Genomic DNA, 21,286 nt, shown 5'->3' on the forward strand with positions numbered 1-21,286 from the left:
AAGGAAGCTAGTCTCTGTGCCCAGAGGAAAGCTTCTCCATGTCATCTGATTGTTTGGTGTTTACATAAAGGTCCAGAACAGTGGTTCTCAAACTTGAGCAAGCATCAGAATCATCTGGGGGGATTGCTGGGCCCCACCGCACCCATTTATAATTCAGTAAGTCTAGGATGGATGGGGGCAGTGATTTTCATGTCTAACAAATTCCCAGGTGCTGCTGCTGCTGGTCTGGGGACCACACGTGGTGACCCGCTGGCCTAGAGATAAGTTTCCCAGTGGCCCAGCTTCTGTCAATCTGAGCACTGCCCCCAGATCAGTGGCTTGGTCAAAGCCTCAGAGCAGAAGTTGTCCAGAGGGATGAGATGACCCCCCAGGACGATCATACTCACAGAGGGATTTATTCTCCAGGACTGTCACCTCTGCAGCTTTTCAACTCCTCTCTAATAAAACTAAAGTTAATAACAGGTCCCTTGTTGCTATCTTTAAATTCTGCCAGGAAGTAACATTTTACTTGTGATCCTTAATTGAAGACAAGTCATGGTAGTTTTTTCTCCACTCAGGAGAGTGGAGTTTGGTTTTTGTCATTGTTTTCCTGTGTGGTAGGACTGGGTCCTACCGGAGGACTCCGGCCTCCGCTCCTGCCAGGCGTCATTGCCCTTCCAAAGATGACAGCTTCAGCCTTCATTTGGAGGTGGGAGCGGAGGGTGCCAGGAGAGGATCAGAAGAGGTGGTGAGACTAGACTCCTGTTTGTGCATGCTGCCAACGCCGGGCCCAGCCTCCTGACGGGTGAATCAGCCCATCCGAGGCTTGGCAGTCAGCGGTGAGCCAGGGTTGCCATGGAGATGGGTGAGGCTCGAGCCCACAGGTCTGGGTGGCCTGACTTGTTTTTAAATGTTGAGGCCTGTGTGAACATAGAGGCCCTTATCTCTGCTTCTGAGGCTTTCTTAAAGCGTGACTGGTATTCAGGGGCCCAGAAAAGGCTGGTAGGAGAAACTCACATCCTTGGTATTCAGTCTGTTACCGACTTCCCAGGTGCCATGGGGAACTATGCCTACAGGTCTCCCATGCTTAGTCCTTTAAAAAAAAAAATAAGTAAATAACGAGGGTTGATGTGTATCTTACTGAAGGAGGAAAGTAAAGAGATAAAATCCCCTCCCTCTCTGATCTGCTTTTTTAATTCGCCCAGGGAAGCAGCCTGTGATCCCGGGACAGAGCTGACTGTCCCCTTTAACCTTCCTTCCCCACTTTCCTTTGGCCATTCCTGTCTGCGGGTGGCCAGTGTGGGTGTGGAGGAGGTAAATTTATCCATCATCCTCCACCGCACCGCAACTCGCACAGACCCACAGAAACCAGAACCCCTGTGTCCTAGATTGCCCTGTTCCCTCCTGCCCAACCACCCTCTCCAATTGTAGAGGGACACAACTGATAGCCACCGACTGCCATGAATTGCCCCCCTGTCGTGTTGTGTCTTTCTCAAGGTTTATTATTCTTATTACCGTCCTTATTTTCCCTACGGAATCTGGCTGGCTATGCCACATTGTGGTCATTGTGGTCTTCAGAGTGTAGTACATGGGTTACATCATTTATCCTCCCCTTCAAGCTAGATTAAAGGCAGGACAGGCGTCCTGCAATCTTGTGCCCAAATGAGAACTCTAAGGGTTGGAGAAGCTAAGGAAAGTGCTTAGTATGAAACCGCATCTAGGTGGCAGACCAGAGTTACACCCAGAGTCCATGGCTGTCTGCTAATCTGGGGCTTCTCAGCAAAGGTATGCCAGAGAACACCCTGGAGGAGGGGGGTGCTGAGACAGATGCACATGTAGAATTCCCCAGGTGATTCTGACATCCACCCCATGTAGACCAGGTCTGGTTGGCACATGCATGCAAATGACAGGTGACAGAACCAGGGCCTACTCCTTTGCTTTGTCATTCTTTCTGCCCCGCACTGAAGAATGTTATGGCATCTTACTGACCACCGGCTCACCAAAGTAACCGCATGGCCATTGCTTTTCCAGAAGGACAACGAGAAGCAGGAAGGCCAGCACCCCTCCTTACCCTACCCCTGTCCTCTTACTACGGCCTACCTGCAACCCCCCAAAAGTGCAGATGTGACCACTTAAAATCTGAGGTCAGCCTTAGAGAGAAACCGCTGGTGGAGAATGATCCACCCTCCCCCTTCCGGGCTTTCTAAGGCAGTTGGATAGAGAAAGCGTGATGAATGTTTTGTCCTTTAACAAAATGTGTGACCGGTCAGGTCATATTACAAAAGAAAAAGGGGACCTGGAGGAAAGGGGGGTCTAGCCAAGACCACCCAGTTTGTTTGCCATGAGATTTTTCTTTGAAGTGGGATTTGTCCAAGGCAAACAGGGCTGTTTCCTGTAGAGGGGTAGGACACAGCACCACACGCACATGCACACACATGCACACACACACGCAGCTGCCCTTCTTGTCACATCTTTCTGCAGGCGTCATTCAAATGTTTCCGTCAGTGGGGCTGCCTGCATGTAAACAGTTCCCCAGGTCCTAACTGGAACCAGTTTTGCAAACTTGGCACCAGGTCCAGAGCAACCAGGTGCCCCTAAGTGGCATTATGCTTTGATTTGTTTTCAATCTTCCTTTGGAATTAAAGACACTTCCTTTAACTCTCTAGGTGTGTTTTAGTGTAGGATCCCTGGGCCTGGCCCTCTAGCGAGATTCATGGCGTGACTCGTTGAAGCACTTGGCTTCGCGTGGCTGCCTTTTTCCTGAGTGGTGCTTTCCGTGGCGGCAGAGGGGGTGACCAGAAAATGGTTCTCTGTGAGCCTGAGCTTGGGCCCTGCTGGGTTTTCATGGCCCCTGGAATTGGCATAAGCCCCGGGTGATGGGGTTACCTGTGTGCTCACCAAAGATTGGAGTGTCGAACTGGACTTATTCATGGGGTGAGGACAGTGACTCATGGACTTCTCATAAACTCTCGTTTTCAAAAGACTTTCTATGGATTTGTCCCTGAATCTCACTGCGATACTCATCACATGCCGTGGTGGGTCTTTCTCAGGTTATTGTTCTTGGCAATTTCTGACTTGGCAGTTTCTAGCGAGAAACGAGAAGCTGAATCTGGAGGAAAGGCCAGAAAGGAGAGGAAGCTTATTGAAGAGAAGAGGAGCAGAGAGAGCAGATTCTGGTGGATTTCAGAGACTCTCTCCCATTGCAGCAATCCTCTCATTTGTCGGATGATTATTTGTTGACTGACTGATCATTTATTCATGAATTTAGAATTTATTCACTGTTGTGTCCAAGGTATGGATGGGGTGGGTGAGCTGCCAGAATGACTGAGAAGCAGCCCTTCCCTGAAGGAACTTGCACTCTAGTGAGACCCTAGCCCGGAACACCCGCGAGAAAAGGGCGTGTGTGATGATGCTGCAGCTGGTGGGATTGCGTTTCCCCCAGGGACTGAGGACATCTTGGTGGGGAAGCAGCAGGCCCGGGTGGCCAGGACAGCATTCCAGAAGGAAGGGCTGGCATGAGCCGAGGCGAGGATGCAGGGGACTTATTTGGGAACCTGAGTGATTCCATCTGAGGGGCAGGTAAGGAGGAGGTGGGATCAGGGTTCCGTGGTGTCCTGCAGAGAGATCAGAAAACATGAAGACACAGCTAACACCTGAAATCTTAAAACAGAGCGACTGACCTAAGCCTTTCAGGGACATGGCTGCTGTCCACATGGAGGGCTGGGTGCATTATACTGTGACCACTTTGTGGGGACCTGGAGAGGGGTAAGCCACCAGCTCAAGGGTGAGTGCACAGGGCAACCAGAAGGAGCAGTGAGCCTGGAAGAAGAGAGGGTTCGTTTCTGTTGGGAATTTTAGGATAGAGAGACCTAGAAGCTTTGAAAGAGAAGCCCCGGCTTCATAAATATGTATATACATGTGCACACACAAGTATATACGTTCTTAGTTTTAGAACAGTTTCAGATCTGCAGAAAGTTTGCAAAGACAGTATAGCGAACCCCCTGTGTCCCAAGAATTTCCCCTGTGGTTAGCACCTCTAATTACCACATCACATTTGTCACAGCTAAGAGACCAATACTGATAACGTTGCTGTCAACTAAACTAAACTTACTCAGATTTCACTTGTTTTACCAGTCATGTCCTCTTTCTGTGCCAGGGTCCCATCCGTGGTACCATATGATGGTTGTCATACTTCTCCATCTATGATTTGTGACCGTTTCTGTCTTCCCTGGTTTCTCATAACCTTAGCAGTTCTGAGAAGTGCTGACGAGCAAGTATTTTGTAGAATGTCCTCAGTTTAGGTTTTTCTCATGGCTGTCTTCTAAGAACAAAAGGAACATGAGTGAAGAATTTAAGAATTTCCAATAAAACAATGGGGAAAGGCTATCCTTTTTTTCCCTGCACTGTCAGATAGATGGGACCATTTTTGGCTTGAAGGCAAAGGACCTTTTCTCAGCCAAACCGGAAGGTTTTCCTTTGGCTTCCTTTGAGAATGAGGTAAGCAGGCAGACTGGGCAGTGCCTCAGGCTAGGAGTAGAGGCTCTGGACTTTTCACATCCATCCCCACCACCCAGCTGGTGGTCTGAGGCTGATTGCTGTCCTTTACATGGTGGGGGAGGGGGGCCTGTGATCAGGAATCTGCTAACTGAACGTCTACATCAGACCTGCTCAGATCCTGCACTGTTACAAAGCAAGGCGGCCACCATGATGACTGTGTGGCCAACGTTCCTGCCACACATCAGCTAACTAACCTGGGAGGAAACCAGCAACTTCTTGGCCTCCCAGATCCCCGATTTCTTACTTCATGGAGTCCCTTCATAAGTGACTCAGTGTGACAGTTTTGTCACAGGTAAAGTTCTCCCTGGTTCTTGCCATTTGTTTTCTCTTAGTATTCCACATAGCTAGGGGTGAGAGCCAGGTGGGGGCCTGGGACTCCCCTCAGTGCCACACCAAAAAGTGAACTCTTCTAGAAAGTAACTCTCGATCTCCTTAGATAATACTGCCTGCACAACCATGAGCCATTATTAGGTGACACCCATTATATGTGGCCCTGTAACCCTGAACCATCCATCGGTTACCCAGCCGATAAAGCCATTTCTCCAATAGCATTACAGAAAATGGGGCAGCTAATGGCTTACATATCTTCCCCTCAGGCCAATTAACTGAGTAGTTCAATCCAAAAAAGCAGCAGAGCTCATTCCTCTGATTTTTGTGAACTATGTGCTCCCGGTTCTGCCCCTGACCCTCTCCTCCACCTGGATTTCTTAGACCTTCCTCCTTGTCTCTTTTGGTGAGTTTATAGGTATAAGAAACTGAGATCATTACTGCTTTTTCCATTTCTCCAGAGCCAGCTGCTTTTTCTTTCTCCTTTTAGTAAAGTGTTGTGGCTTTGACAACCAAGCAGTGTGAGGCCAGGTTTTGGGTGGGGTCCAAACATGGACTCCTGACTCTGTCTGGCCTTGTCCTTAGCCAGGGTGAGACCTGAAGTCCTTTCTCTCCTGGTTCCAATTCTCCAGTACAGTGTCCTTTTTGACACATGTGTGTATAGACCAGATAAATGACTGGACTTTTACAGATTGGCTCAGGCTTCTTGAAATTACAAAATGGAAGAGGCCTCACCATTTCAGGCTTTAGGTGGGTACCCTCTTGTTATCCATGGAATCATACCCAAAGAGAAATAATTGAGGCTAACTTGTTTTTGTTTTAAAAAAAAAAAAATTAATGTTTATTTTTGAGAGAGAGAGAGACAGACAGAATGCAAGTCAGGGAGGGGCAGAGAGAGAGGGAGACACAGAATCTGAAGCAGGCTCCAGCCTCTGAGCTGTCAGCATAGAGCCGGATGTGGGGCTCGAACTCATGAACCGCAAGATTGTGACCTGAGCCAAAGCTGGTGGCTTAACTGCCTGAGCCACCCAGGCACCCCTGTTTCTGCTTTTTTAAGTAGGCTTCACGCCCAGCATGAAGCCCAACACAGGGCTTGAACTCACAACCCTGAGATCATGACCTAAGCTGAGATCAAGAGTCAGACATTTAACCAATTGAACTACCCAGGCGTCCCAAGGCTAATTCTTTGATAAGCACAAGCGTAGAGCAGAAATGACAGTAAGGGACATGGACCTCTCTTAGTCCCAGGTGTTGTCAACAAGAGGGAGGACTGAGGACAAGGTTTGTGGCAAGTGCTGTCTGTACCTCCAGTGCATGTTCAGTCCCTGCCCACAGCATTCTCAGGTTAACACTGTCATGTCCATAGGGAAGCCAGCAGCCTCAGTCTCCCATTGTCCAGGAGCCTCACTGGGCCTCCATATGTTGTGGGGAGAGGAGAAAATATTGCCTTCTTTCTTTTAACTCTCCAGGAGCCCAGGGGGTAGCTAGGCCAGAGCCTGCCCACCAGAGTCAGGACCCACTTAGTGTGTGCTTATCCTGTACTCAGTGTACAGGGAGGTCCCAGCCTGGTCCCACTGTGTCCCTGCCCCAACAGTGGCACTCTTGAGTCAGGAGAACCCAGTCTGTGCCAGAGCATCCAGGCTAGAAATGGGGAGGGAGACTCCTACTTTTCCCCACGGAGCCATGTCTGCTGTCTTGGAATTAGGCCAGGAGACCCTCACTCACCTGCAAGTCTCCTGTGAATAAGAAGGAAAGCCTGGCAACCATGAGTTTTTCTTTCCTGCACTGTCCCCCATGGGGCACCTGGGGGTATGTACTTCCTACCGATGTTTGGTGGTTGCCTTCCGTCACATGAAGCCTAAGAGAACTGGGGAGATGCGGAATGACTCTCCTCTGCGGGGAGGAGTGTGATGCTGGTGACCGGGGTGCTGATAAAGTTCTTCTCATAAAGCCCATTGGGTTCCTCTTTCGGAAGTACTTCTAATATGATCTCCTTTACTGTTAGCCATACTTAAAAAGCAAGGAAGGGCCACATCTTGCCATTCCTGTTCTACAGATGGGAAAACTGAGGCAATAGGGCTCTGAGCCAGGAAATCCAGAGCCTTGCTGTGGAAATACACCACTGGAGGCCTGGGCACAGTTTTGACCCTATGGCAGGCTGAGGCCCTGGGTCGTCCTTTCCACCGTCGCCACCTCCACCTCCACCCGACACGTCTACACCCACCACCAAGTCCTGGGGAAAAGAAGTGGAACAAACAATTAAAGAAAGAGAGGCCTGGCCACACGGTGGGCCATCCCAGCTCTCAGGGCAGAGAACCAAGCTCTCTCAGGAGCAGGGCTCTGACACAGGGCGCCTCTGTTGAGGAGGCATCCATGGGAATCACTCTCATGCAAGCCCTGGTCCGAACGAGAGTCAGGGGAGCCCAGCTGTCCCTGGGGGTCAAGGACAACTTGGCAGGGGGTGCCGCCTGCACAGGCCTCTAGTTCAACAGTGCCAGGCTGGGATTTGGCACCTCGGTTCTGTCCCTTGGTGGGAAGAGCTGCCCTTTAGGGTCCAGTATCTCAACTTGCCCACCTACAAAATGGGATTTTCAGAAGATTGGGAGATTACTCAGAAGTGTCTTATCTGATGTTTATGTAAGGATCACTCGTAAGGAAGCAGGCATCTAAAGCCTGGAATGGGAGGGGGTCAGCCTGTGAGGTTTCCCAGGGTGAAAGGGAAGGGACAAATGTCGGCCACTTAGGGAAGACGCTGCTCTATGTCACTTAATGAGCCGTGTGATTTTGTAAGGAATCGTGGCTGCCCTCATTGGTGCATGGCTGTGCCCCTTGAGCAACCTGCTTCTTTTTTATCATATGGTACATATACAGAGTACATCTGAAACATGAACAGATTAAAGAATAATCAGGAAGGGAATATCCGCGTCACCACCACCCAAGTTAAGAGCTAGAATATTGCCAGTGCCCTAGACCCTGCTCTCACAAGTGCTATTCCCTTATCAGAAATCCCTTCCTTCCCCTACAGGGCGCCGCACACTTGACTTTATGTTAATTCTTTTCTTTATCTTGGTCATTTATATGTACCTCTGAAAAGCAGAGCAGTTCTTAACTATAAGGCATCACATTGTATGTTTTTTTGGTGCCTCTTGCTGCTGTTTGGCATCATGAGATGCACTCATAGTATTGCACGTAGCTACAGTGGCTCATTTTTCACTGCTATAGAGTATTCTAGTGTCCATGAAGTATCCATTCTACCGGCTGGACTGCTAGTAGGTAATTGTTCCCAGCTTGCTGATATTTTTAGCAAATGGACTGATTCCCACACTGGACCCCTGTTACTACCAGGTGCACGGTGAGAGGCAGGGACCACCAAGGGTGGTCCCAGAACCCTTTGCAAGTGTCCCCTTTGGTGTCGTGGGGCTGTGCTCCTACCAGCAGCCAGGACTGATGTCCACATCCTGTATATCCTGCAGCTTGCTGGGATCGCTGTCCTTGCTGTTGGACTATGGCTCCGATTCGACTCTCAGACCAAGAGCATCTTCGAGCAAGACACTCAACCTTCCAGCTTCTACACAGGTGAGCAGGGGGAGACAGTACTTCCTCCAACCGTGGAGATTCTGTGTTGATCCAGGGATGGGCCTGGGGAAAGACTTTTGCTTTTGCTCTGGCCACACTGGCCTGTCACATCCCTTTCCAGCCATGCTTGGTATTACATGTGCCGCAAATTTGCATCGGACTGATGTGGTTGGTTTCTTCATGCTGACTAAGTCTGGCATTCTGACCATTCCCCCAATAGGAAATGGGCTTTGCCAAAGTTACTGCCACTCTTGATGGTTTAAGAACCTCTGTTCTTGTCCCTGACCCTCTCTTAATGTCATGTCTCCTTAGGCTTGATCATTTCTTTAATTCAAAAAACTTTGTCCTGGGGATCCAGAGTCCCAGGAGTAGGAGGGGTGAGTCCTCCCCACTGTACAGATAGGGGCTCTGAGACCCAAAACACCTGTCTCCTGCATAGTACAGTCAGGATTAATAAGAGAGTCAGACCCTTAATGTTGGTAAATGCCACAGGGTATTTGGTTTTATTTGTTTTCTTTTTTAATGTTAATTTTTGAGACAAAGACAGAGACCGAGCATGAGTGGGGGAAGAGCAGAGAGAAGAGGGAGACATAGAATCCAAAACAGGCTCCAGGCTCCGAGCTGTCAGCACAAGAGCTGGCAGGGCTCGAACTCATGAACAGCGAGATCATGACCTCATGACCTGAGCCAAAATCGGCCACTTAACCAACTGAGCCACCCAGGCGCCCCTGTTTGTGTGTTTTCTAAAGTGCTTTTGCTTTAGGGCAAAAGTTTCCAGTTTAAACACAAATAGGCTTAGCAGGTTACACATGGCTCCTGGGCATTCTTCTGTCTTTTCTACCATTAGTCTGTCCTTTTCACCTGCTGGGTCACCACCAAGGCTCGCCCCCAGTTTCTAGTCGACACAAAATCCGTAGCCCTTCTTTCTGTGTTGGGGGTAGGAAACACTTCATTTACGAGAAACGGAGGAGCCCCCTATTTTTAGGATTACACTGTCATGTCATCAGGCTCAAAGTGTAAGTTTGGTCACTTCCTTCCCACCCACCAAAGGAGTTATTTTTAAAAAAAGATGGAAAACACAGGCTGAAGAGAGTTATTCCCCAGGCCTTCTGGAAGGACAAGGTGGCTGGCGGACACATGTACCCGCTTCCCGCCTCCCAGAGGCCACCTGGGCCGGGCCTGCCCAGCCTGCTTAGCCACACGCACCCAGGCCCTCTGGATGTTTCCCTGCTTGTATTGCTTGTTGCTGTTGTTTTTTAGGGTGTGTGTCCCTATTTCCAGAAAGAAAGTGAAGGAAAGTAAAGCACAAGTATGTTTTTTGAAAAAAAAAAACACAACAAAAACAAAAAAACTACACACACACACACATACACACACACGCACGCACACGAGGTTTTAGGAAGCAGGTTTCCATAGTGCTCTGACTTGTTTTAGCAACAGCATTTTTGCAGGTCTGCGGCTGGGAGCCTGGAATGCGGCCCTGTGGAGAGAGAGCAGCACGAGGGTACTGTGCTGAGGGGGGGACCTGGAGCACCCCCTCGCCGCACCAGGGAGCTGTGAACCCTCTAGGGGAGAGGGGAGAGCATACCTGCACACATGTGGAAGCGAGTGGCATCCTGTTGGGACCAGTTGTCCTCAGGACAGCCTGGCCTCCTGCTCTGTCTGCACTGTTCTGTGCAGGGTGCCTGGCTGCACCTTTCCCAGTGGCCCCACCTCTCCCAGTGGCCCCACAGCCCTGGTTCTATCTTTCGGTCTCTAGGACTCTGACTAATTCCAAGTGTTTTTAGATGTGGGCAGCAAAAATCTCACTGGCAAGTGGACATATTAGGAGGGAGACAACTCCTCCTTCATGTGTCGCTCACACTCTCATGTATATTGTTATGTGATTTAATCCTCATAATTCCGTAGGGTACATGGAATGATTAGCATCTTCTCAATGAAGAAAGCAAGGCCTAGAGAGGTTAAAGAACTTGCCCAAGCTCGTACCCCTTAAGAGGCAGGGCTGGGATTCGAACCCAGGCCTACCAAAGCTGCTGCTTTTTTTTTTTAATAATATTTTTTATTTTTATTTTTTTTTTATTTTTTAATCTTTATTTATTTTTGAGAGAGAGTGTGTGTGTGTGTGAGCAGGGGAGGGGCAGAGAGAGAGGGAGACACAGAATCTGAAGCAGGCTCCAGGCCCTGAGCTGTCAGCACAGAGCCCGATGTGGGGCTCAAACTCATGGACCATGAGATCATGACCTGAGCCGAAGTCTGATGTTTAACTGACTGAGCCACCCAGGTGCCCCCCCCCTTTTTTTAATGTTTATTTATTTTTGAGAGACAGAATATGAGCAGGGGAAGAGCAGAGAGAGAGGGAGACACAGAATCCAAAACAGCCTCCAGGCTCTGAGCTGTCAGCACAGAGCCCAGTGCAGGGCTCAAACTCATGAACGTGACCTGATATCAGAGGCTTAACTGACTGAGCCACCCAGGTGCCCCCAAAAGCTGCTTCTTGTATTACCCATGCTAGATTGTGGGGAGGATGCCCCATGTGGGAATAGAAGTGATCTCCACCGACTAGATGTTCCCTGTTGGGGGAACCTTGGCCTTTGACCTCACCCAAACTGTAGTTGGGAGAGAGAGGTCACCGATGCTGGTGGCCCTAGCCAGCCGATGACAGATGGGGTGGAGAAGGTGCACAGGGTGGCAGAAGAGTGATGAGCACACGGGTGGAGGAGGCACAGCCTGCCTCTGGGAATCTCACAAGATGCAGGAGGCCAGTGTTCCTACCTGAAGTGACCAGGAAGGTGACTTGAAGACACAGTCCCAAAGACACTCAGGGATTTCTAGTTGGAGGCCAGTGGCCATCACCCCCTCGGATCTAACAAAGGACTGTTGACGCTTTGCTTCCCTAGGAAAGGGCTCCACTTTGGTGATTGTATTCTGCTTGCAGAAGCCCAAGCAAAGGAGGGTAATTCAGGTGACACTAGAACATCAGTCAGACGAGTGACCGCCTGGGTTTGGCTAGGCCTTGCAATTCACCAAGTGCTCTGGGAAACTGAGTCATCGTCATCCATGGGCAAAGGGCCAAGGAGGCTTCATTCTGTGTGTCCCGTTCCCCCTTGAGCTGTGACACCAGCCTTTGTATTGGCCCATGGCCCCTCTTAGCAGAGTGTCAGCTCCACCCCTGCCGATATTCCCAGCATCGTGGGGTGACTGTACCTGGCACTGGGGCACTAACCATCTGCGGGGCAGCCCCCAGGCCAGCCTGACCACACAACTGGCCCTTCAGAAAACCTGAAGGACCCAGGGGTGTCTTTTCTCCAGGGGGGCAACGGCTTCTAAAATAAAGAAAGAACACGTAACCAGGCAGAGAAGCAAGTTAAAAATGAAACTTTCCAACATTCAGAACAGTCAGTAGTGAATCCAGAACAGCTGACAGCCTTATATGGGCCTTCTCTCCAATTCAGGCCCTGGGAGATTCAGCCCGTCAGCAGTATCTGTAATCCCAGGCCGCAAACGTGTTGGGGAACTTCATTTTCTTGGTCCGGGGCCAGCAGCCCTTCTTAACTCCTTGGTGTCCTTCCAGAACCATCACCACTAAATGAGGACATCTGGGGGCTCCAGTCAGAGGCCACAGATGGCCACCCCTCCCCAGGGTCATTCCTCTCTTTATGACAAGGCACCTGATAATTTCCAGAATACATGGCTTTTGCCCTCTGTGAGCTAGGGCAGTTAGCGGCCTCGGGCAGTTTGTTTTGTTGCCCTGTGCCTGGTTCTCCCCATCCTGAAACTGGCAGAGCTTACACACCCCACACCTCTCTGAGACAGAGAACTACCTACCGGGCTTGGCTTATTAGTGTGAACCGCCATCGGTGGAAGGAAGCAGGACCGAGAGAGAGAGCCAGTGGGGAGCTGCGTAGGGTTCCTTTGAACCCCCGACTGAGTCTTTGGAGACAATAAACTGTTCTAAGTTGCGAGATGGGCTTGGGGTGATGCCAAGAGGCTGATGTGTCACTCTGTCGCCGAAGCCCAGAGTCCTGATACATAGGGGAAAAGAATGCTCAGTTTCGTGTATAAAAGGACACCCGGGCATTTGCTTCTGCTGCACCAAAGGCTTTTTCTCTCTGGCTAGGCCTGTACTGTCAGCCTGAAAAAGGAAGAATAAACAGCCCTTAAGCAAATTAATACAGTAATCCTGGAGAAGGCTCCGTGACAAATAACTTTTTCCATGAGTCAGACAGAAAGCTAACATTCACTTGTTTTATAAAGGGGAACACATTGTCATTTATCATTGCCGGCCTTTGCTAACAAGCTCAGGATGCAGGCGAGGAGGAGCCTTTCCAAAGGGAAGCCCTGCGTGGCCCTGTAAGAGGCCACCAAGCCTTCCAGTGGTTCTGTGGCTTCCGGCGGGGGGGGGGGGGGGGGGGGGGGGGGGGGGGGGGGGGGGAGGTGTGGCTTGCAGATGAGCCCCCGCTCCAGTTTGATGGCCGCTCCAGTTTGATGGCTGGTGCTAAAATCCCCATGGACAGCCACCAGGGGGTTGCTTGTCTTTATCCCCAGCTGAAGAGCGTAAGCCAAGACACCCCAGATTGGCAGCTACCTGGGCAAGATTTAAACCCAACAAGACCCTTTGTCCTACAAGCTTCATCTGCTGAGCCCAAGAAATGGATATTTATAATTAACCAAGAAGCCCATTAGGAGGAGAATGCTTCCCCCCCCCCCCCCCCCCATGCATGGGAAAGCTTTTTCCTTTAGTAGCTCCCTACTGCTCCTTATCCAACTCTCCTGACTTCTGCCAGGGCTGTCCCGGCTTATGAACTGGGGTCTGGACTTAGAGAAAACATGTCTGTCTGTTCATTCCCACTGACTCTAATCCATATGCTTGTAAATCCTTTTGATCTCTTAATACGCCCTATTTATTCAGCCCCTGCCGCAGAGCTCAAAGGAGTGACCCTCATCCTTCGTTGTCTTGCCCCAGTGAGATGGGGAGAAACCAGGGCCATCGGACTGACTGCTGCAGCTCACTGGTGGCCCCATGGCAGAGCCCGAAGCTGAGGGAGGCCGCCCCTCCCACGGCACCCATGCAATGCACCCGTGGCCCCACAGTATCGAACGGCCCAGGAGGATAGGACTTGACTCCAGGACAGGCTGCATTTGTCCCCTTGCCCAGTCTGGGCCAGGCATGCATGGAAACAATACCCATATTCATACAACATAGGGGTTTGCCAGTAAACCCACGTGACCTGACATCACGACAGATGTGGGGGGAAAAGGCAGAGACACAAATGCTCCCTTGTGTGTGCTCTGCTGGGTGCTGCCCATGAACCTCAGCTGCAGGCAGACTGCACAGTTTGTTGCCTGCAAAGCCTCGGCCCCGGGACTGGGGGTGCAGATGTGGGACAGTGAGGTCACTGTGACACCTGCCAAGGTTCTCACTGCAGTACCCTGTTGTGTATTGTGTGGAAACATCGCAGACACTCTCTCTCAGCTTCAGCCCTGCACTTCAAGGAAGTCTCCCTAGTCCCAGTTCATAGGGAGGGTTCCACGAGTATGTAAAAATTCATCACTGTGGTTATTAATAATTGTCATTCATCCTCCGTATTACTAACAGTAGCTAGCATTTGTTGTGCACATTTGGGTTAGATCACTTAATCTTTACAACGATCCTTGAGGCAGGCATTAGTACCATCCCCGTTTTGCAGATAGAAAATTATTGCACAGAGAGATTAAGCAGCTTCCCCAGGGTCACAGAGCTGGCTTTCACACCCAGACATGCTCTCACCATGCGACAGGAGTCCTTCCCAAGGTTGGACAGAATATGCCTGCAAGACAGGGAGGCACACGGGATTGCTCTGCCAGTGTCCCCATGGGGCCTGCTTGTTGGGGAGCTGGGAAAGGGGGTGGTCCCTTCAGGACAGCTGCGGCTTTTCAAGAATATAACTGCAAGATGGGTCCATCTGGGCATTCCCTGGGGGGTTATAGGATGACGAAGGCCAGGCTCCAGTGTGTTCCCCTCCCAGGGGTTTGCTTCATGTTGGGCCTAGGCAGAAGTCACTCCCTTCGCACCGCCTCTCTCTCCCCCCATCAGTTACTCAAACTGACGACTTAGAAACAGGGTCACTCACTCACCCTCCCTTTAAAGGAGGATCCTTTTCAGCCTTCACCTGGGGTAAATGAATTGCAACTGTAAAATCTCTTTAGTGCACTCTGAGGGATGTTTTGAAATGTTCTAGCCACCAACCTCTCATTCTAATGATAAAGAAACCGAGGCCCAGAGAGGGAGAGCATCTTCCCCATGATCACACAGCAGTTAGTAGCAATGTTGAGATCAAAACAAGGGTCTTCTGACACCAGGGCTGTGTTCTTTGCACTAGAGCAAGTACCCCTACCTTTGCCAACCTGTGCCCCTGGGTGTTACTAACTGCACATGCCTCACCGCCACCTGGAAGCAGGGCAGAGAGGCATCCCTTCTGGGAATGAGGCAGAGCTGGTCCACCTGAGCATGGATGTCTAAGTGTACACAACCCCTTTCCTTTGGAAAACTTGCTCTGACAGACTTTTCTGTCAGGTAGAGGCCAGCAGAAGGCTCATCAGAGTCCCAGGAAGTTAGCCCTAGTTTGGAGGGTCTATTTTAGTTAGTGTGAATGGATTCATCTTGCTGGAAACAGCTGACAAACTGGATCAGTTCACATCCTGAGTCAAACCTGGGGATTCCCATGGGTATCTTTGTCCTGGTTATAGAAGGTAATGAGCACCTTCCAGGAAGGTGAGGGTAAGAGAGGGGTGAGGGCTTAATGGGGCGGGGTCCTAGAAAAGAGATTGGTGGGGAGGAGACTTAAAAGCAGAGGTGGAAGAGGCTGTTTTTTTTTGTTGTTGTTGTTGTTGTTTTATTTTTTAATGTTTATTTTTGAGAAGAGACAGAGACAGAACATGAGTGGGGAAGGGGCAGAGAGAGAGGGAGACACAGAATCTGAAGCAGGCCGCAGGCTCTGAGCTGTCAGCACAGAGCCCGATGTGGGGCTCAAACTCAGGAACTGTGAGATCATGACCTGAGCCGAAGTCGGATGCTTAACTGACTGAGCCACCCAGGAGCCCCAAGGAGGCTGTTTTTAAGGATGGGGGCAGCACAGATTCTTAGAGGGGGAAAAAAGAATTGCAGCACATGTCTGGGTCTCAACAATAATGACCCCATGCCTTGCCCTCTGCTTTCTGTCCTCAGGAGTTTATATTCTGATTGGAGCTGGTGCCCTCATGATGCTGGTGGGTTTCCTGGGCTGCTGTGGGGCCGTGCAAGAGTCCCAGTGCATGCTGGGATTGGTGAGTACCCGTTCTGCTCCCCACAGCCACTCTGACCCAAGGGCCCTGCCCCCAAGATCTCATAGAACAGATGGGGTGGGATGGGGTCCAGAGGGTACCTTAAAGGCATGAGCTATCCTCAGCCCCCACAGTGTTGCTCCATTCCAGGCCCCACCCCAGCCTCCTAGCCAGGTAGCCATCTTGCCCTCCTCCCCTGTAGTGATGCCTTGCTTCTCTTCTGTTCTGGAGCCTCTCTGTCTTATCACTTCCTTTAGGCGACTAAATGCCAGGACTTTGTTTTCCCCCTTTTCGAGGACCACGTTTGCTTTTTTTCCCTGAATCCACAGGTACCTTCGCCTTCTCTTATTTTAAAATTTGTTAACAATTTTCTTCAAATTCCAGAGTGCATTCACTTTCTTTATTTCCCCAAATCCCTGTGGGTTTTGTGAGTGAGCGATCATATCTTATCACTGACTCTTAATTAACACCTTAGGAATATCAATTCTGGGGTCAGCTGTGCCCCATTCTTTCCTCCTGAATGGGAATCTCTTCCTACTACTGCTTTCGCTCCTCGCCTTGGCTCAATGCTCACAGTTCCATAAATTTCTTCCATCCCTTCCAAGCTGTTCATTTGCGCCCCCAGATGCCCAACTCCCAGGGAGTTATTCCTCCTTATCCTCCGGAACACCCTTTGTGGTTGGCTGGCTGGGATTTCCCCTCATCTTACCCCTTCTTTGCCTTCTAGTTCTTTGGCTTCCTCTTGGTGATATTTGCCATTGAAATAGCTGCGGCCATCTGGGGCTATTCCCACAAAGATGAGGTAGGTGTCTCCCATAAGATCTCTCGGGAGTGATACAGGTTTGGGAATTCAGGGGTGGGAATGATGAGAGTGACAGGTGTCTCAGCTGGCCACTTTGGTCAGCTTTCAGCCATCAAACATGCTCCTACTTCACCACGCTCCCACATGCCCAGCAGAGTGTGAGCTCCCCCAGGGCAGGCGATGTGGGTGTGGTGCCAGCCACAGGTTCCAGTTCTCTGAATGGTGCTGGCACGGAGCAGATATTCAAGAAATACTCATCAGGTCTGTGTGTGTCTGTGTCTCGCACCTCAGCAGCCCTGTCCCCGACTCCTCTGGAAGGATGGCTTAGGAAAACGAGCCTCTGCGAGGGCTGGAGCCCCCTGCTCCTTCACCTAGTCTATGAATATGTGCCACCATGAGCCAAGTGCTGGCCAGACCCAGTGTGGGTCCAGTGATACACAAGCTGTGGTCCCCGCACTTTCCACCCAAATATGCATTTGGAGAATGCATATATGCAAATATGCACTAGGAGAAGTGTCCTAGAAGTCATTTATATCCAGAAGTTCCATGGGGTTTGAGAAGGCGGCATGCCAACAGGAAATCTCTTCTGGCTTCATGGAGAAGGGGACACTCACCTAAATCTTGGATGAGAGAAAGGATTTCAGGAGGAAAGTTGGTGGGAGACCCAGTACTTTCCGGCAGAGACAGCTGAATGTGGGTTCCGATGGGGAGCCACTGAGGGAGGAGTTGTGGGCCAGGATGGGCCATATCAGAACCGTGTATTAGGAAAGGCAGTCTTGGCATGTTTAGCAAGAGAGAGAAGAGACGAGAGACTGGATGCAGGAACCCTGTTTAAAAAAAAAAAAAGATTTAATTATCCAGATATAAATGCTACAACTGAAGAAAGAGGAAGGGATGATCACGACAGCTGCTGGAGAAATTCTGGATGTTGGTCAGTTAATTAATTGATTGGGGGCGGGGGGGCAAGGGACAGGCGTTTGTTAAACTAGGGTGTACTGAGGTACCCAGTACTCTGTGCCAGACACTGCGCTAAGGGCTTATCATGCAGCATCTCATTTAAGTCCTCACAATAACCACTGAGGCACGGACTCTTATAATCTCCATCCTACATATGCAGAAACTGAAGTACAGAGAGGTTTAGTAACTTGCCAAAAGTCACACAGCCTCTAAGTGAAAAAGAAAAGCTGCAAGCCTGAGGAACTAGCCCGGTCAGGAGTAGAATTTTTTTTATTATTATTATTGTCCTTTAGATTGAGGAGAGTCCATTCGGTGCACAAGTAGAGGAGAAGTTGCCAACTGGGGCAGGAGGGACCTGCCAAAGGTGCAAGAGAAGAAGGGAAAACCGGATTGGGTTCCTAGGGACGTGGGAGGAGACGAGAAGGGCGCCGGAGGTGCTGGGAGAGGCAGGACCAGTCTGGTGGCGTCAGTCTGCTCAGTGACGTTTTCCAAGCACAAGAATTTGTTGGCTGAGCGTGAACAAGATGGAACAGGTGACGTTTATATGTTCTTGAAAAATCCATATCTGCCCCGCTCTCGTCCGCCCGTCGTAGGTGATTCAGGAAGTCCAAGAGTTTTACAAGGACACCTACAACAAGCTGAAATCCAAGGACGAGCCCCAGCGGGACACCCTGAAAGCCATCCACTATGCGGTATGTCACCTGCGCCAACACCGCGACCCTCGCTGACCTTCCCTCAGAACGCACGTGCACACGGGGTACTGGTTGCACCAGCCTGTGCATCTCCATTCCAATCATCCTTTTTTGTTTCTCTCGCCCCATCCCTGCGCTTCCCCCTGCAGCTGGACTGCTGTGGTTTGGCTGGTGGAGTAGAACAGTTTATCTCCGACATCTGCCCCCAAAAGGATATACTGTCATCCATCACAGTGAAGGTAAACTTAAAAACCCAATAAGGTAAACTGTTGCGCCCTGGCCCCGCTGCTCTGGACAAATCCCACAAGGGTTGAAGTGAAACCTTGCCCTCTCGTTCTGGGAAGACAGGCATCTAAGTGCTTCAGAACTACCCCTTCCACCTGCAGAAGAGCCCCGTGGCAGCCATGTCTTTCTTCCCCTCCCTGGGGCCTCTGTTTCCTCCAGGGCAGCAAAACAAAGGCCAGACCAGGGAAACAGCAAAGTGTTCTAGTGGCACCTGGATCTGCCAGCTGCTGGCTTCTATCCCGCCTCCCCCAGCTGTGCTCTGAATTCTGCACTCCCGCTTCTTAGACGTACAAACAGCTCACGACTGTAAGCTAGAGCTCGTGTCCACACTTCAGAATGATAGGAAGTAGCCTGATGGCCTGATAAGAAATAGGCCCCAAAGCAGGTGCTTCCCCTTCTTCCTTCCCTTATTTCTTACCCAGACTTTAAGGACTCACCTCCATATCTCTTGGTTCTCCTTTCCATCTGCCAGACAGGACACCTGAGCACTCCTGTCCTCGGCCCTTTCTCCCGGATCCCCAATGTCCTGGTGTGACACAGGTGCTGTGGGAGGGGGGAGGTGTGCCTGGAGCAGGGATTGTGTGTGACCCGAGTCTTGGTTTGCCCCCCTAAGCCCTGCCCTGAGGCCATCAAAGAAGTCTTTCACAACAAATTCCACATCATCGGCGCAGTGGGCATTGGGATTGCCGTGGTGATGGTGAGTATTGAGGACGTGGGGAGGGAATGATGTCACAGCGATTAGCATCTGTGAAGCACATAGTCTGCCCAGGCACTGTTTTAATGAATCAATTCATTCATCAACTAATTTAATCCTCACCATACTTATGAGATGGGAGCTGTTAGTATTCCCATTTTACAGACCAGGGAGTGGAGGGACAGGTCGAGTTGATCAAAGCCTCTGAGCTCGTGAGTGAAGCATCTGGGATTTGAGCTCTGTGCGTCTCCAGAATGCATTCTTCTAACCCTTAGGGTTCAGGGGGCAAATGTGAGGTGATGCTGGTCCTGCTGGTCCATGAACCACGCTTTGAATAGCAAGGGTGTAGATCACCCAGCCCTGTTAGTGATCCTGAGGTAATCTTTAGGACTTGTTTTTGTTATGTGCCTGCTTTTCTTTTCCCAGAGAAAGTAGTTCAGTGAAAGTTACATGGACAGGAATTACTTCACACACACACATCACACCCATAGTCTGAAAGGCATGCAAAGGTGGACAACCAGAGGGAAGATTCCAGGCTTCAAACAATCTACTGTCTTGCTAATCAGCCCTAGAAACCATTAAGTACAAACAAGGTTCCCTGGGGTTACTCCCTCATTCCCCAAGAGGGGCCTTCCTCTGCCCCAGTAAGACTATCCCGAGAAAGTGAGAATTCTTTCCTTTCTTAGTGGTTATTTACACCTAAGAAAGGCTTTGAGGCAGCTTTCAGTAAAAGGCATAATAATACCTTTTAAAATAGAATATAAAACAGACATTCACAAAGATGGGAAGTACAAGCCTATGTGGATTATCGGAACGTCTGGCATTTGAGCATTAAATTTAGCTCTGAATTGGGGCACCTGGGTGGCTCAGTTGGCTGAGTGGCTGACTTCAACTCGGGTCATGATCTCACAGTTTGTAAGTTCAAGCCCCTCATCAACCCCTGCTGATAGCAAGTGAGCCCTCTTCCAATGGTCTGTCCCCCCCCCCCCCCCCCACCCCCCCCCCCAAAACCTAAAAAAACTTTTTTTTTTTTTTTTTAATTCTAAATTTAGCTCTGAGCTTATTTGTCACACTCTGGAAATTCTTCAGGGAAGTTGCTTGTGCAGTTTACATTGACAAGTGGCTGCAGACCCTCAGAATCCCACCAGTCAGCGGCTCTCCCCATTAGAGCCAGCTAGCCTCCATCTTTCCTGCTTTGGCACACTGTACATGCCTGACCATGCAGTCACCATTCTTCTCGTTTGTCTTGGCCCGAATGACTCCCGTCTTTCCTGTCCCTCAACCTTCCCTGAGCCACGCCACCCTGTTCCTCATGTTCCTTTCTGTCTTCTAGATATTTGGCATGATCTTCAGTATGATCCTGTGCTGTGCTATCCGCAGGAGCCGAGAGATGGTCTAGAGTCAGCTTGTACCCCTGAGCAGGAAAGCCCACCCCTAAAAATTGTTGCTTATTTTCCTGGGGTTTTGTTTTATTGTGTTTTGGGGGGCGGGGAGTTTGTTTGGGTTTTTTTTTGGTGTTGTACTGTTTTTGTTTTTTTTTTATTTTTTTGCCACTAATGTTAGTATTCATTCCGCATTGCTAAACAAAAGTTATTCCATGTTTGTGTTTTTAATGCTTTATTCAATATTGGTATTTGTAGTTGAGAGATTTGGGGATTTGGTTTGCTTTGGTTTACATCTTTTTGGTTGTTTGTTTTTGCTTATTATGTTAAGCAGAAATCCTGCAATGAAAGGTACTATATTTGCTAGACTCTAGACAAAAGATATTGTACATAAAGAGAATTTTTTTTGTCTTTAAATAGATAAAAAAATGTCTATCAAACTTAATCAGGTTGTAACTTATGTTGAAGACAATTTGATACATAATAAATGATGATGACAATATCCTCGACTCGTTTTTGGTTTTTGCTTCCTTTATTTTTTTACAGCTATTTATTTTTCACATGTCTTTCAACTGCTGTTTGGTCTAACTGCATTTATATGAGAAATAGGTTGGGAGGTTGGTCTCCCTACGTGACTAATGAAGAAAGTGAGAGATGAAGGGATTTTGATCCAAGATCACACAATTATTAACATTTATTTAGCTCTGAATTGGGGCACCTGGTGTGGAGTCCACAC

General features: G+C 49.7%; 1 protein-coding gene across 1 annotated transcript in view; it reads left to right on the top strand.

Moving 5' to 3' along the window:
* CD9 (CD9 molecule) overlaps nt 1-21,052 on the top strand; it is a 33,828-nt gene extending 12,776 nt beyond the window's left edge. Inside the window, exons 2-8 of the mRNA XM_049624951.1 lie at nt 8,337-8,439; nt 15,644-15,741; nt 16,466-16,540; nt 18,091-18,189; nt 18,339-18,428; nt 19,088-19,171; nt 20,502-21,052. Coding sequence (XP_049480908.1) covers nt 8,337-8,439; nt 15,644-15,741; nt 16,466-16,540; nt 18,091-18,189; nt 18,339-18,428; nt 19,088-19,171; nt 20,502-20,567 — 615 coding nt within the window. The 3' untranslated portion in view covers nt 20,568-21,052. The remainder of the gene's footprint in view (nt 1-8,336; nt 8,440-15,643; nt 15,742-16,465; nt 16,541-18,090; nt 18,190-18,338; nt 18,429-19,087; nt 19,172-20,501) is intronic.
* Nucleotides 21,053-21,286: the final 234 nt, after the last annotated feature.

This window comes from Panthera uncia, chromosome B4, assembly GCF_023721935.1.
Source record: "Panthera uncia isolate 11264 chromosome B4, Puncia_PCG_1.0, whole genome shotgun sequence".
NCBI lineage: Eukaryota > Metazoa > Chordata > Mammalia > Carnivora > Felidae > Panthera > Panthera uncia.